Below are 17,087 nucleotides of genomic sequence, written 5' to 3'. Positions count from 1 at the left end.
TTGGTCCATATGTTAAAATATTTTTTGTTTTGATTTACTAGAATTGGTTTAACATGATACGCTTGCTTTTTTGTGTCTGAAATTACAGATTTAATGTTTAGTGCAGTTAATGTGTGTTAGTTTGCTTTGTGTTATAGTAAGATTTAGTGAAGGTTTTTAGTACTTTCGGTCTTTTTTTTTTTTTTTTTTTTTTAATGGTTACTCTGCTTGTTTTGAAATTGTAAGCTTAAATACAACTGCCACTAATGCATTTGTTCCCTTTGGGGACAATTTTGTTAGTCAGGCGAGCAGCAAATTCAGATTAGCATGAAAAATTGTTATACGGCAGTCTTACTAGAGACGCTGAATTTAAGACAGTCTTAAGACTCTGAACAAAGCTATATTTTACTGTAGTTGGGGGTAGGGTTCAATCAATTTGTGTTTTGCTTGATTCTGACTAAGTTGCATGAATATACTCTTCTTGGGTCTTATCCCTGAAAAGGGGCACTTTGTACAGTAGGCTTACCTGAAGTGGAGAACACTTTAAACTGTCATGAGTATTTTTCTTAACTGCATTGAGAGGAATCCCCCCCAGTTGGTGAATGACTTTCTGGTTGAGCAGTAGATTGTATGAAGGTTATTTGCACGAGGAATTTGATAACTGTTCTTGTAAATCTGTTTTCAGGGCTATGCATAGAGGTACTTTTCCTGATCGTGTGTCCTTGAACACCAGTAATGGATGGAGCTAAACACTTTTCCTACTTTGAGCAGTGGTAACACTAGATGTTCTTGCATTCACCGCTGCAGTATTCCTTACAAATGGGATTCCATGCTGTGAAGCCCACCGTCTGGCCAGTTTACCAAAATCTACCATTTCTTTAAGGTATGCTGAGCGGCACCAGCACACTCCTTGTGTGCAATAGGGCATAAAGGTGATGTTCAGGCATACCATCTTCAGAACTTTTTTGGCGCCAGTCCGAATGCTGTTTTAACAGTCCGTTTTTCTCTCTTTGTATTTTTTCCTGTTTGTTGGCTTTCCTGTGCTTACTCCTGTTTGCTGGAGTCTTCACACTTGCAGATAAGTACCCAGCTTAGCGGCTTGGTTACTTTTCTGTTTTTCTGCTGTTTGGGGCTAATGTCGTTTAGGAAGGGTAAATGCCACTGTGGGAGACTCCTTCCCCATAAAGACCAACACCATAAGTTTCTTTGCCTAGGTGCTGCTCATGACTGTATGTCTTGTTCAGTTTGTCAGGCGCTTGTCTCCAAAACTCTTTGTAGTAGGGTTTTTTCCCTTTCCTTGCATCTTGAGCACCAGTATCTTAAGCTTCTTACTGCAGATACTATGGATGGAACTTCCTGTCCAGAAGGTCCACCGTCAGGGAAGAAGGTGGATAAGGTAAGACCGGAATCTGTCGCTGCCTGGAGTTTTTCCTGAGGTGGTTATGCACCTGGAGGCTCACCTGGTTGTTTTGTCAGACTCTTCTACCATGTTCGGGGTTGGAAGCCGGTGAGGATCTGGCAGGCAGCTCGTCCGAGGCTTTGCATGCATCTGTTTTGGGTGTTCAGGGGGAACCACGGTGTAGTTTGAGGGGTCTGGAGGAGTTCTGTAGTTTGAGGGGTCTGGAGGAGTTCTGTAGTTTCTCTTTAGGGAAGAGGTTCTTACTGCAGTTATGGAATACCATCCTGAGTCTGGACCTTCTCAGGTTTCTGGGACGGATGTCCCCTTAAAGAAGCAACTAATCCTGTTTCTTCTGCTCCCAGGGTTCCACAAAGTGAGTAGCAGGGCCTTTTAGTCAGGGGTTATTTGATGCTTTACTGCCGTTGAGGCCTCCTCAAGTGGTTTCTGCTCCTGCTTCTCTTCCCCTAAAAGGCCCAGAGGAGTGCATTCTTCTGAGGTGGATTCTGATTACTCCCTTGCTTATTCTACCTAGATTCCTTCTCCTTTAGACTGCGGGTCTGAGGAGGAGGATTCTCATACACTATAATTCTTCTGAGGAAATTTGAAATTTCCTTTGGGGGGGGGGCACTGTCTCTAGGATGATGGAATTTTTAAGGGAGATTGTGCCCAGGTTTCGGATATCCATAAGAGGTACTGCGAGTTACTGCAGATGGAATCTCCTATACCTGCAGCCATTCTGTCTTGCCTGCTTTTAGTGGATATTTTTTCCACAGCCTCTAAAGCTCTGGATTCTCTGCCCCCTTCTCCCAGGAAGTTGGATAGGTTTTATAGGGTGTCTGAGGATTGTTCCTTTTTGTTTAAATGTCCCGCTGCTGGACCCCTCTGTGGTGTCTGTGGCCTCTGAGCCATCTCAATTGCTTCCTTCTGACAAGGACAGTAGAACCATGGATAGGCTGGGTAAGAAGGTTTGTACTTTCGGCTACCCTAGCTTTTAGGGCTATTAAATTATCACTCGTATCTCTGGGTATGTCTTGGCTGTTCTTTTTCAGGCTTGTCAGATTCTTTCTGATTTTACAGACTATTTCTGCTCTTTCCTTGCTTGGGACTTCCTTTCGGGTAGTTTGTCATTCTATCAAATGCAGTTATGGTGTAGTAGATGCCTCTTCTAGGGCTGCTGCTTCTGGTTCTGGTTAGTTTCTGAGGCGATATTCATGGCTTTGGCCTAAACCTTTGCCCGATGATAAGGCTAAGTTGATGGATACTCCTGGATGATTCTCTTGTTTGGTGAAGCAGCTGCTGGTTCAAGTCTCTCCAGAACAAAGGGAAGGCTTTACACATCTGTTTCTCCTGCGCCTAAATTTCAGAGAAACTATCCTAAGCCAGCCTTTGTAGGCATCTCACCCTCCTACTAAAGGTGAAAAGGGTAGAAAACAGACTCTTCTGCTGAGGCCACTCAGACTGCAGGGATTCTTAAGCCTTCCTTTCATGACAAACCAGGTGCCATCTGTCTGCCCATTTCCAGCCATATTTGCCTTTCTCTTCCTGTTTGGCTCCGAATCACCCAGGAATCTTGGGTTCTGTCAAATCATTTGGCAAGGGTACTTTATTGTCTGGATTTCCCACCCTCCTTTTATGGGCATTCCTCCAGCCTCCTCTGGAGCAACTTCCTTTTTTCCCCAAAGGTTCTTGGAGACCTCTTGTCTTGGGGAACTATTCAAGAGGTGCCGGTGTCCCAAACTGGGAAAATGGTTTTATTCAATAATGTTTCGAGTGTCCAGAAAAGAAGGTACTTGAAAACCTATTCTAGATCTCTCATCTAAACACCTTTTTGAAGGTACCTTCCTTTTGGATGTTGTCCCTTTTTCCTCTCTCGCTCCCTCAGGTGTTTTTGGTGTCTCTGGACCTCAAGGAGGCTTATCTCCATATCCCGATCCATCCTCTCTTCAGGAGATTTTTGAATTTCTCTGCTTCCTGGCATTTTCAGTTCTGTGCTTTGCCCTCTGGCCTTTCTACTGCCCCAAGGGTGTTCACCAAATGCCTCGCTCCTGTGGTTGCCTTTTGCAGGCTTCAAGGGATACAGATCTTTCCTTATTTGGACGACCTGCTAGCATCTTCTCCAGAGGTCATTTTGCAAAATCTTTTACCATTTCTATTTCCCCTCTTTAGAGCCTGGGTTCCCTGACTCCTTCTCAGGATGCTGTCTTTTTGAGTTGCAAGTTTCAAACAGTGCCCATGCTGGCATCCCTGACTCCTCTAAAGGTATTAACTCTCATTTCTTTCAAACTCTTCTCCTAGCATCCATTAGAGCCAGGGAGTGTCTGAGAGCTCTGGGGTTAAGGTCTTCCACTAGTCCAATGCTCCCTTTAGCCAAACACATGAGGAAGTTCCAGTAGTAGTTGGTGTGGCTTCAGCATGCACGTCCTCTAGACTTTCCTGTTCATCTTCCCCGTGTCTCAAAGAACTTGTGTGGTCGATTTCAGCAGTTGTCTCTGAATCCAAGGCTCCCTTTTCAGTCGCTTCTTCCCCTCAGATGCTTCACATGTGGGATGGGGAGCAGTTTTGGCTCCGCGAGGGTTTAGGGGGTGTGGTCGCCTTGTCAGTGGAAGGAGCACATCGTCAAATGAGGGGTCTTAGAATGCTAGCTCTTCAGGCCTTTTATCTTTTCTCTTTAGGTCCTCTCAAGGTATTCCCAGACAAATACCACAGTCATGTGGTATAGCAATAAATGGGGGAGGGGGTGCAAGATCTTAATCTTTGCTGGCTGGCACTTCTGGGATGGGATCTGGCTGTCCACTATCTGGTGACTGTGTTCAAGCAGTTTACATTCCTTCAGATCGGAACGTTTGTGGCAGACAATCTAAGCAGGTCCTTCACTCAGTCCCACAAATGGATGCTCCACAGTGATGTTTTCTGGACATCGTTTACCAGTGGGGTACTCCAAGTAGATATCTTTGCTTCCCCACTGAACAGACAACTTCCTCTGAGTCCCAGGTCCTCTGGTATGGCAGGTGTACGCCTTCTCGTTTTCTTGGAAGGGCATGTTTCTTTATGCATTTCCTCCCTTCCTCTCCTTCAGAGAGTCCTGTTCAAGGTTCAACAGGATGCTCACAATTTGTTAACCCCCCCCCCCCCCGGCCACAAAAGCACTGGTTCCCTCTACTTCTGCATCTAGCCAGGGGCAATCGTCTCAAGTTACCCCACAGGGTGGATCTCCTCGCACAAGACCAAGGGGTCTCTCATCCATCCCCACCTGTCCACACTTTAACACTGTGGATGATAGGGTTTTGATTCCTCAAACACTTTTTTTTTTTTTTTTTTTTTGAGGATGTGCTGCAGGTCGTGCAGGAGGCTAGGAAACCTACTACCAGGAAAGCCTACTTATCTAAATGGAAGATGTTTTCTGTTTGGTCTTTCTCGTGACCTGGACCCACTTACTGTGGTTGCTCCTTTGTGAGTTGCTCAGTGCTTGTTTGGCCTATTCTGTTAGGGCCCACTTGGCTCTTTCTGCTTTTCTACCTTTAAATCCCAAGTTAGCTTCTAGATTTGAGGCTAAGAAATTTCTTAAAGGTGTCCTTAATATTGGCCCTCTCAGGAAGCCTGTTCCTCCTCCCTGGGATCTTAATTCATTCTGTAAAAATTGACTGGCTCCTTTTTGAGCCTGCTGTTTCAGTTTCCTTGCAAAGTTGTTCTTGGAAGACTGTTCTTTTGTTGGCTCTTACTTCTGCCAGACGGGTTTCTGAGTTGCAAGCCCTTATGGCTTGTCCACCTTTTAATATTTCAGGAGGACAGGATGTCCTTGCGTACTAATCCTCCTTTCATGGCCAAGAGTGGTTAATGAGTTGTCACTTGGAGTCCATTAATTTGCCTACTTTTTTTCCCCTCTCCACAATCTGACAGTGTGAGGGTGCTGCATACCTTAGATGTGCATAGACGGCTTATCTGTTTCCTTTCATCTTGGGTCCTTTTGGTTTGGCTGTTTCCAAGCCAACTATTTCCTCTTGGATTTCTAGTGGCCATTTCCTTTTGTTAAACGCTAATTCTATTATTGAAGCTGCTACCTGGTCTTCTGTGCATATCTTTACAAAACATTACCAGTTAACGGTATCTTTAGAGCTGGCCTTGCTGCTGCCATTCTTCATGGTTTCTTGGAGGGTTCTGCGGGGCTCTGCTGCTTCCTCCTCCCATGTTTTATTTAGCTTTGGCGCTCTCATTTGTAAGGAATACTGCCGCGGTGAATGTAAGGACATAGTGCAGTTGTGTAAAGTCTTACCATGACAGTAGATGTCCTTGTCTTCACCACTGCAGTATTCCTTACAGATGGTATTCATTGCCGTGAAGCCCACTGTCCGGCCAGAAAGTCTACTGTTGCTTTAAGGTGCACTGAACGTCACCTGCGCACACCTTGTGTGGGGTAAGGCATAAAGGTGACGTTCAGGGGTACCATCATCAGTACTGGTTGCACTAGTAGAACAGCACTCCAGAGGTGTGAAGATTTTTCCATGACTAAATATGCTTACATAATGCACCTGCTTGGGCAAAGGGGGGGGAAGCATTTGCTTATAGGTTTTGAAGTGCATGCCTTTTTATTCTTTAAAAGAGAAGTGGCCTTGTTAATGTGGTGTGTTCTTCACCCTATTTTCATTTCAGGCTTGATAAAGCTGGTCTCAAAGCACAAAGCTCAGGTGATATACACAAGGAACACAAAAGGAGGAGATGCACCTGCAGGGGAGGAATCTTGAACAGGTGGGTATAGAACAGCTGTCAGCATTACTGCAGATTTGATTGTCTTGAAAGTTTGAGTAAATTTTATAATGGTTTTAATTTACTCTTGGTGTTTTGTTAGTCGCCCATTCTATGCTGCTCACTTGATGAAAGGAAGTTACTTTATTTTTATTAACAAAAAAAAAAACTTTGCCAAGATCACTTGGTAAGGGCAGTCAAGTGTCTTAATTGAAATGTAATTGAACAAACCAGATTCACTGAATTTTAATCTTGTTTTTTATCTGGTCTTCAGTAATGTTTTGTGTGGAATACCTTGTCTCTTGGCAGCCTCATTTCTTTACTGCCATTGGTCTGATTCTCCAGACCTAATTGACTCTGGGACATAAAGGATTTGGTGAGGTTAATTAATATGTATGCTGCAGAGTTGAATTTTTGTGGTTACGTTTGATATGTGGTACCAAATGCTGCATTGTTAGACTTGATTGAAAATGATGATTTAGAATGCAAAGCTTGTGTTGATCCCCAAATAGTGTTCTGGGGTGGTAGTATTCATACCCAAGTACTTTACCACCTAGGCTTTGGTTTCACACTTTTACCCTTAGCAGCAGCTTGCAGGTGCTTCGGTCTGATCCAGATCTTGGGATTTAAATATGAACTGCACTATAAGGTGTGGTCAGTATTTATGTATTCTAATGTATTCTCTGTTGGGGGACATAGGGCGTGCACACATTTTACCCTGAAAAAACATTTTGAGGCTGTCAGTACTGTTGTGCATTGTAATCGAAATTTTCACTGCTCATATTGCAGATACACCGGTCTAAAGAGAGGAAACTTTTTTTAACTGAGCTTAATCATATCATTTAAAAATGTAGGTATTAGATGGGAACATTCACTTTTTAAAGAGTCCGGTTTGAATTGTTACTTACACCACAAAATTAAGTTAAGATGGCACCTTACAATCATTTGAGAGACAAGTTCATTTCTCTGCCTGAAAAGCAGTTCTGGCTAAAAGAATCAAGCGTCTTTGTTTATCTTGGTATGTGATTCTGAAGTTGTCAGTAAAACTTGTTACTGTAGAAGCTTATATTTTCCCTTAAATGTACTTTGTTTTGCATTATAGTCTTTAAAAAAAAAAAAAAAAAAAGTTTAAGAAAACTGTCTTGACATTACAGGGTTGGCAAGTTAAATTTTTGGCTAACTGTGTGCATTCTCTCTGGGTTTTATAAAGTACAAATTAAGTTTCAGGAAAAATGCCATTCCCCCTTCCTGCCACACTATAGACCATTATTCATTTTTGGTGCAATTCTGTTTAGCTTTGTGGGAGAGCTAGAGCCTGTCGCAGCACTCTAGTCTGGGTTGGAGGAACTGTCCTGGGGTATGGTGCCATTTTGCTGTCGGATGCTCACATGCACTTCATCGGGCAGTTTGGGAGATTGGCTGCTCCAGTTTGGTCACCACTAATCTAAACATTTAAAGTGTTATTGCACTACTATTAAAGTTTGTGTTGCGGTCTGATTTAATGGCCACAACACAAAATGGTTAAGTATCATCAAGGAGTTGTACGCACCAGCAAAGTTTTTGGGTAATCGGAAACACCAAGGTACTGGAATAAGATTCCCTGATGCCACACGTAATATGAAAAGTCAGTACTCCTGGTGACATGTCATAGTTTTCAGCTTCAGGAAATTTTTCAGTAGGCCATCTGTAACAAAATTCTTTGCATTTGAAAGCGCTTTGTGTTTAATGATGCATTTCTTTTAAGTCTGATCATGCGGTATCCTGGCTTTCGCCACCCAAAAAAATTACTTTCCTGTGCCCCTGTCAAGCAGAGCCACAGAAGTAATCCCTGGGGTGAATTTCCTATTTCCCATCCAGTTATCAAGATTTTTCTTGATTGCTAATGAGGAGTTCTGTTTGACAGTCTGTTCCAGAGACAGGAATCTATCCCTCCATGTTCTGTTTATTGTGGTGACAAGGTTTAGGTCCCTAGAGCGTGCATCTTGGAGGGATTTGGATGTCTTTAAGTGGAGCATGTCCAACAGCTCTGGGTTTGACATAGCTTTGTATGTTGGGCAGAGATCGCCTCTGAGTAGGCAATGTGCGACAGACTAAAGCTGGAGTTTTTTGAGAAACTGTCTGCGTAGGGCATCTGTTTGAGGCCAGTAATCCTCTTTGTGGGGTATTTCTACGGCCTTTCCAGTTGTAGATGTCTTGAGGTACATACAAAAGGGTCGTTTTACTCACTAATGGGTCTGAGTGAGTGGAGGGGAATTACCTCATTTTTTTTTTTTTTTGTGTGGATGAGGAACCTTTTGTAATGAGGTGTGCCAAGTAGGATTTCATGACCACTGTGGTGATCTGATTATCAAAGGAGAGACTGTCCACCTGTGTACCAAGGTCTTATCACACTTGGTGTTGAGTAGACTACCGCCTATGTGGTAGTTCATGGTACAGAGTTTTTACCAAAGGGGATGACAATGCACTTTTTGGCATTGAGCTTGAGGTCATGGCTTTGACACCCTACAAAAGGGCCTAACTGAGAAATGTCTGATGTCCACATCGTTAGGAGTTTCTAGTATGGCTCCTAGTTTGCAGTCATCTGCGAACTTAGTTAGCCAAAGACATTCTCTGTTAGCCTGTACTTCAGAGAAGTAGATGCCAAATGGGAGAGGACCCAGGACTGAACCCTGTGCTACTCCACTTGTCACTGGTCTGAAGTCTGATTTGGAGTCTGCTACTTTCACAGTGTGGGTTCTGTCAGTAAGCCAGTTGGCAACCCATCTTGTGACACAGATTTATACCTAGTTTAGTGAGATTATCTAATTCCAGAGTGGTGGGGGGGGTGTTGAACGCCTTGGCGAGATCTAAATAGGTTGTGTGAACCACTTTGCCCTCATCTATGGCTTTGGTGACTGCTTCAAAAAAGCCTATCGGGTTTAGGAGACGAGAGCTGCTTTTTACAAACACTAACTTTGTGGGGTCCAAGAGTTTGGAGATCTCCAATGTCTTTGAGTTCCATGATACGTTCCATGGCCTTGCAGACCAGGCTCATCAGGCTAATGGGGCGGTAGTTCCGGGGTCTGTCATGGCTCCCTGTTTGTGGAGTGGGATAACTGCTGCGGTGCACTATTCAGTGGGCAACAAAGCCTTAAGTGAGGCTATGACTGAACATGGTACTTGGGTGGGGTGCCAGTTCATTCTGTAACTTGTGTAGAAGGCAGCTTGGTATGTTAGGTCCCATGGGTGCTGTGTTCTTGGCTTTGGAGAGTGAGGTTTACCTGTGCAGCCGTGATTACAGGAACTTTGCCTTGTTCCGGTGTAGACATGGGCCCTTTAGGGGGTGAGAGGGGGTAAAGTTAGCACTGAACCTGTCTGCCAGGATGTTGGCTATCAGTTGGTTCTGTATATTTAATGCCATTGTGCTGTAACTCAAAGCAGATTTGAGTGTTGCCATTGAGATTCTTGACATAGCTATAAAATGCTTTGTGGTTGTCTTTAGAATCAGTGATTTTGTTTTCATAACTAGCTTTGGAGGATTCTGAGGGATCTCTGCTTCTTAGTGAGGCTGACCAGGAAGTTCCTCCAATCATGGATTTACTCGCCAAAAGAAAAATTTTTTTTTTCTTTTTCATTTTTTTGAGTTAGGGATAGCATGATCCCTAAGTGCTTATGAAGTGCATTTGTGTAGGATTCAGCAGTCGTACTCTATTGTCCATCTGCATGTATGTCGTGAAGCTTGCCACCTCTGTCTTAATATGCGTGAAGTTGGCTTTGGAGAAATTCTTTACGGTTTCCTATTGGCGTGGTGGGGTGGGATGTGGTTGTCTAGGGTGATTAGCTTGTGGTTGGATCTGACAAACAAGGAATTGACCTCTGGTGTGGAACACCAGTCGTCCATGTTGGCGATGACCAGGTCTAGGATATTGCTGCCCCTGGTGGGAGTGTGGATAAGTTGATCCAAGGCGTTGGAATTTATGAATTCCAGAAAACGTTGAGCAAAGAGTTGGTACAGGAGTAGTTTTCACAGTTAATAGTGGGGTAGTTGAAATCACCCATTATTAGGGTGTTGTACCCTAACTCCAAGAAGAAGAGTAGGAATCCTAGGGCATGGTGGGGGGGGGGGGGGGGAAGCTGTAGCAAGCTACAGTCTGGATTGCGGTCTTGCCCAGAGTTAGTTTAACTTTAATATCAGATGTATTATGCTGAGTAACTAGCTTGGAGGTGTGGATATCCTTAATGAATATGGACACGCCTTCGCCTTTAGTGTTTCGGTCTGGGTTAGGTGGCCGGAAGGTGTGGTATGAATTATAGTCTGGTAATGCAGGGATGCTCTCTGGAGCTTTGAACCAGGTCTCTGTCACTGCACAGATGTCCATGTTCTCCAATTTAAGGAGTGCCTCGAGTGAGCGCATTTTTGAGGTTTAGACTTCTAGCATTACCGTCAGATTTTGCTTGCTTGTACCTGTTACGGTGGTGAATTGTCATTTGAACCTTGCCTAAAAAAGGCACATTCCTACATCAGTGTATGTAGAGCTCATTTATTTATTTTTTTCAAATAACTTTATTTGAAGAAAAAAATAGGGTGTGGTTAAGGGCGGTGCCTCCACAGACCCTGGAAATTACCGCCCCATTAGCTTGACAAGCCTTATCTGCAAAGCCATGGAGAGGATCATAATGGAACTCATAAATAAAGACATAGGGAACTTGCAGACTTTGGATCCAACCCAGTTTGGCTTTGTCAAAGGCAGATCCTGCCTCTTAAACTTGGTTGACTTTTTCGAGACTGTCACCAAGGCCATTGATGAGGGAAAGGCAGTCCATACAGCCTACCTCGACCTGGCAAAGGCCTTCGACACAATACCCCACTCAGGTATCATCGAAAAACTCATCAGCTTGAATGTAAACCCATACATCACAAGATGGGTTGCAAACTGGCTAAGTGACAGAACCCACAGGGTCAGAGTTGCTGGTGCCATGTCAGACTCAAAGCCTGTCACAAGTGGTGTCCCACAGGGCTCAGTCCTGGGTCCACTCTTGTTCGGCATCTACTTTCTGAAGTACAAGCAAACACAGGAGGGTTATGGCTGACAAAGTTTGCAGATGACTGCAAACTGGGCGCCATAGTCGAAAACACATCTGAGACAGATATCCTCCAGAAGGGCCTCACAGAAACGGATAACTGGTGCCAGAGCCATGGCCTGAAGTTAAACGCCAAAAAATGCATAGGTCATACCCTTCGGGAAAAACAAGGTTACCCCTAGCTACCATATAGGTGGCAATCCACTGAGCACAGAAAAAGCCATCAGGGATCTGGGGACCCAGGTTGACAGTAGCCTTTTGTTTGACACTCATGTTGCTAAAGTAGTTAGGAAAACCTTCTATATCGCCCACCTGATCATGAAGGGATTCACATCTAGATCAAGGGAGGTCATCGTCCCCCTGTACTCATCACTCATTAGACCTATGATTGAGTACAATGCCCCGTTCGGAATGTATCTGACCAGACACCTGCTGCAGCTTGAAAGGCCCCAAAAGTTCCTCACCAAAAGGATAAAGGGTCTCAAAAATATGTCTTATGCTGCCAGACTGAAAACTCCAGCTCTATTCAGTCTCATATCGCTTGCTCAGAGGTGACCTGTGCCTGACATATAAGGCCATGTCAAACCCAGATTTAATGAATATGCTTCACCTCAAAAAATCTAGATCCCTCAGAACCACAAGGGCGGGAGACTTGAACCTTGACACGGTTATAAATAGAACGTGCTGGAGGGACAGATTCATCACCCAGAGACTCCCTATGCTGTGGAACAAAATCCTGGTACATGTGAGGCAGAGCACCTCTCTGGCCTTGTTCAAGAGGAATCTTGACCAATGGATGGGAGATTGCAGATATACCCCAGGGATTACTTCAGTGTCACTGCTTGACAGAGGCACAGCAAAATGATAGGCATAGTTTTTATTCAAACTAAAGGGGTGGCGAAAGCCACAACTATGGGCTAGGCTTATAAATGCCCTTGGGCAGATAGCCTATGAAACTAGTGCACATCAGTTCTCTTGTACGTGTCCTTTAAAACTTTGTGGTAGAGGAACAGGTCTTTGTTAAATTGTTCCCTGTTTTCTTTGGGTTATTTGAAAGGTCGTGTTTTGACATAACACACTTAACTTCTAATTAAAACCCTGAAAGCCAAGCCTCCGGAATGTAACCTTATAGTTGAGTTTTGACAGTAAGCAAGTTGCTGTTGAATGGTCCCTCCCCCTACTCGGTGCACTCTCATAGAAATCAACTGATAGTATGGAACAAAGCTTGTGTGTCTTGTATCTTTGTGGTAGTACTGCTGTAGACAAGAGTAGGATGTTCATGGAGCAGGATCTGGAGTTAGAGTACCGCACCAACATCATGGCATGATGTTTCCTACACTTACAGCACTCTGGGATTATTTACAGGATTTTAAATATTTATTTGCAATTCCAGACTCTGAAAACCTGGAGGCTGGCATATTGATGTGGTTTGGATAAATCAGGTTGCCATCCAGTATCCCAGAAATCATTGTTTGGCTCAAAAATGTTGCATCATGCCGGCCTCTGTTTGCCTAAAGTTCCTGTCATTTCATAGATGTTGCATGCTTACAAAGTGCTGAGTAAAATAGAACAGTGCAACATTCCCTGCTGCTGGATGACTACTTAAAACAGAAACGGTGTAAATGCCACAGAGCACACTCAAGTGCTGTTTACTGCTGCCTTTTTTTCTAATTTAGTTTAAATGGCACTAATTTGGGAGACTATGAATTCCAGTCCATTTACTTCAGTCCATTTACTTCTCCCCTCCCCCATAACACTTAGCTTCCTTAGCTGTCAGAGTCCTGAGGGTAATTTGATCTGGTAATTCCATTGATTGGCAGATCTCAGCAGGGTGCTAGACTGATGTAATTTTAATCTTTGCTCTAGCATTTCCTTTGTTAGAGGGACATTTTTTTGCTGCACTATAGCCATGGCCTTACTTGACTGCAGTCACATCCAGTAAGGCCTTGCACCAAGGAGCTAAAGAATAAAACATTTATACTATTAACCAGTTTAGATCTTTATTAATTTGTGTTAAGGTATCGCTTCATGCTTCCACCTTGTTATAAAGTGAGATGTACACGTGCAAAGTGTGTTGGTATGCAGTGTTTGCCTTCATATGTTTTTACTCCACTGGTTGGTTTGCAAAAAAAAAAAACCTTGCCGTGTCCCTGGATTTGTCTTTGTACATACAAACCACATTGCTATATTTTCCCCTTTCTTTTTCTTGTGTCCAGAAGTCACTTATAACAAAGTAAATGTTTTATTGATTTTTTTTTTTTTTTTTTAAGGACATCAAGGTTAACTTACCTTGAATCAGATAATGGATGCCACTGCAAAGAATCACTGTTGAAATATTTCTGCATGGACAAAATCCCTTACTAAATCTATTTGCTAGCCTCCAGTTCATGGTGCTATGGCTTTAATATACTGGTGCGTTTGCTCATGCCTTTCAAATATCTCCACCATCACATACCAATTTTGCAGTGCAGTAACCACCCAACATGCCCATGCACTTTTAGCCATCAATATGCAGCTACTCCTGTTCATGTGAGTATGTGAATTCATTTTCAGACTTAAGGCGTGGAAGCTGCACTGAATAATTCTAGGTGCTTGTTCAGGTTTCACATGGTGGTTGCTTAGAGCTACTCTCATGTTAAGCCACTATGAATATGTTGCACTGCCACCTCTGATACCAGGGTAATGTTTTAATCTTTCTATTCCGACACTGCACACTAACAGTGTCTGGTGCAAATACAACAGAGAAGTATGCAAGCTATACACTACCTAAGCATCATTTGCCGTGCAGAATGTACAAGTATGCATACCAAATTTCTGTTTCCAAACATCGGTGTTACTACACTACTACTGAATAAAATTAACAGCACTCTGGTTGGGGGAAGCTGTGACATCACAGAATGGGTGGGTCTTATTATTTTAGTTGGAATCAGATGAAGGCTGTGGTCATTTTGGGGGAGGGAACTGATTAAAAAAAATACCTGCACTGCCTGGCCTCGATGTCAGTAATTGGGCGACTCCAGCAAGCTTTATTCAAATGTGAGAGAATCATTTTGTAAGTGAAACTATCACAGTATGAGAAGGTAGGCTTCTGTTACAGAAGTAAGGGGAATTATAAAAGTTGTAAATGCTTTATTGTTTCTTTACAGAGGACAATGTAAATAGGGAGGAAAAGGGCCGTGAAGTTGAGGAATGCATTGGAGAAACCTGTTTTACTCCTTTAATACAGTTGCGAAATGAAGGCCCTTGGGAATGAGATAAGCTGTTGCCCACAGCAGAGGACCCTACATAAGATTGCTATGTATGTACTCAGTATAAATTTAATTTGACTGCTGTCTGAGCTCAGGTTTTGTGGTCAGTGGGAACATTTTAAGCTGATTTTTGTAGTGCGCAGGGGGAAAAAATTTAGTACATCAGTAGTCGTCCTACCGCTGAATGGTATTCCATACTAGTAGCCACTGGTTTGGTAGGATGTCTGGGGAAAACTTTCCACACACAATAAGCTCTTAAGTGGTGTGCACTAAAATTGTTCATCTGTGTGCCGCACTCATGCTTTTGCTCTTGGCTGCAGTACTGCTTACATTCCAGCAAGTAGCTTTTATGCTGAGGCAGCACATTGCTTAGCATGTCCCACTACAGCCTACTATGTTACATTCAGACAGTACTGTTCATCTTTTTTTTCTGAGTGTCTGGAGGCAACTTTGCACTTGTGGTTATGCCTCCTATTCACTTTTGAGGGTGGAATGTGTGTGCTCAGTGGCTGGCTTTAGTTTCTTCATACCCCCCCCCCCCCACACACACACACATACACACACACACACACACACACACACACACCAAAAAAAAAAGGTGCTGCTATGCTTTTCACAAGTTTTTTTTTGTTTTACTTGGGTCATTGGGCTGCATGAGAAGATGTTCATGGGTTGTGGAAGTTTAAGGCCAAAATTAACCCATTACAGTATGAAGTAAACTGTTTTACATGTTTTTTATAGTGATGGTTTTATTTGGGCTTTGGGTGTTGAGGATTTTATGTTCATTATTTGTGGCCCAACTTGCAGTTGGGGACATTGGGTGCTGAAACAGTTAAATCACACTGAAAGTTACATGTGCATTATAAACCAGGAACTTGCTGACTATTCTTAAAGCTGAAGTTGCCCCCCCCACCGCAAACAGTTATTTGTGACGCAGACATTTACATTCATAAAAAAAGTTACCATAACAAACCTACTTCACATATGTTGCTGTCTTTCGGCTTTACCCGGTTAGGGGTCACCACAGTGGAGCACTGGATTTTTACGGTGTTGAGTTGCCAGTCCGCCTAGCCTTCAAAGAAGGCGCACCCGCCTGCATTTCTTTAAATTCACTCGACCGCAGGGAGGACATGCAGACTCTGCACAGAAGGCAGTCCAGCCGAGAATCGAACCAAAGAACCTCTTGCTGTGAGGAACATCTTGCTGTGAGGCGGCAGTGCTAACCACTGCACCACCACAGCCATACTTCACATACTATGCATCATATAACCTAATCAGTATTACATACATGATTCAGTTCCTGCCTTTTTTAAAACAAACCTCTTTATATAAATGTGTAGTAAGTGATGGTTTAATAAATGAAAAACCACACTGACACAATCCTAGTTGGAAGCATTTTCCATCACAAATCATACTGACACTAACACTCCCAGTTGCAAACATTATACATCACTTTTCTGTCCTGTTTTTCTCACTCAAACATTACACAGCTCATTTAAGTCCTGCCACCTTTTACACCTCATTCCTCCCTTGTATATATTTGAATTTAGGAAGTTGTTTATAGGTTCATGGGTGGTGTTCTGTTAGGGTCTTAAGAAGCCCAACCTTACATTCCCAAGGTAATTTTAGCCCTTGTTTTCCATGCAAATAACCCAAAACTAGATGTGCAAAGTTATATGTTGGGACACTTGCATGTGAGATGTTTGAATCCTAATGTACTTCCATATTGGTGCTTTGCCGAAAAAGTAAAATGTATAGTGCTATCCGTATTGTTTGAGGGAGAATTCCCCTGCTCATTGGTGACAAAGCAGTAGTCCCCCTGTAGCCCTGTGCTTAAAAGTGGTGATGTTTTGGGTAACATCTGTGTCAGGCCTGTTGTGATTGCTTTTGTATAGGTAGAGCTGTTGAAAACTAACAAAAAGCCTTCTCAATTTTTAAACTATTGTACTCTACAACAATCATGCTGTCAATTGTGTGTGCGCCAGACTGTTTCATTGGGGGAGCTCGGTAATTTTGTGTGCATAATTTTATACATTCATGCATATAGATGTGCACAGTCCTTTAAGTCTTTCCCTAGAATTGGGAGGTTAAAATTCTGTTCAGAAACCTGGGCAGTATTAGGCCCAGAAACCACTTGTGTTTTCTTTTTTTTTTTTTTTTTTTTTTTCTTCCTTATAAGGCTGCATATGGCTGATTAGCTCTTTGCAGTATTCTAAGTATGAATATTTGGAGTAATTTAAATGCTTATCTTTGTGATTTGTCATTGTGAAATTTGAGTATTTTCCTTGGTATGACTTTTATTTGTTCTTTTGCAGGTCCTGTTGCCGAACACCATTCTATCTTTTTTCAAAATGTACAGAAAATAAAGTAACACAACTGAGTCCTGGTCTCCTTAAATTCTTTTGAGGAATGTCTTGAAATGCTGAGTTAAGGAGATTAGACTGAATTTGTAGATATATGCTGAGTAGGGCAGCACTGCAGATAAGTGCAACACTGGTAAAATGACCGGTTTGGATAATTCTGTGCTACTTGACTGCATTGTGAGCAACAGGGTGTTTTGTCTTTTAATCCTCATGCCACTTTTGCCTTTATTTCCATACTTTTCAAGGCATTTGCTTAGGATGCCCCTGCATGATTGTGTTCACCCATATCTTCTACCT

General features: G+C 42.9%; 1 protein-coding gene across 1 annotated transcript in view; it reads left to right on the top strand.

The window, feature by feature from the left end:
* RPS25 (ribosomal protein S25) overlaps positions 1 to 16,807 on the top strand; it is a 28,905-nt gene extending 12,098 nt beyond the window's left edge. Inside the window, exons 4-5 of the mRNA XM_044080939.1 lie at positions 6,026 to 6,121; positions 16,743 to 16,807. Of these exons, the coding sequence (XP_043936874.1) occupies positions 6,026 to 6,117 (92 nt within the window). The 3' untranslated portion in view covers positions 6,118 to 6,121; positions 16,743 to 16,807. The remainder of the gene's footprint in view (positions 1 to 6,025; positions 6,122 to 16,742) is intronic.
* Positions 16,808 to 17,087: the final 280 nt, after the last annotated feature.

The sequence above is a fragment of the Protopterus annectens genome, chromosome 8.part0 (genome assembly GCF_019279795.1).
Source record: "Protopterus annectens isolate FY-2018-M chromosome 8.part0, PAN1.0, whole genome shotgun sequence".
Taxonomy (NCBI): Eukaryota; Metazoa; Chordata; order Ceratodontiformes; family Protopteridae; genus Protopterus; species Protopterus annectens.
This window is presented reverse-complemented; position numbering and strand designations above follow the sequence as displayed.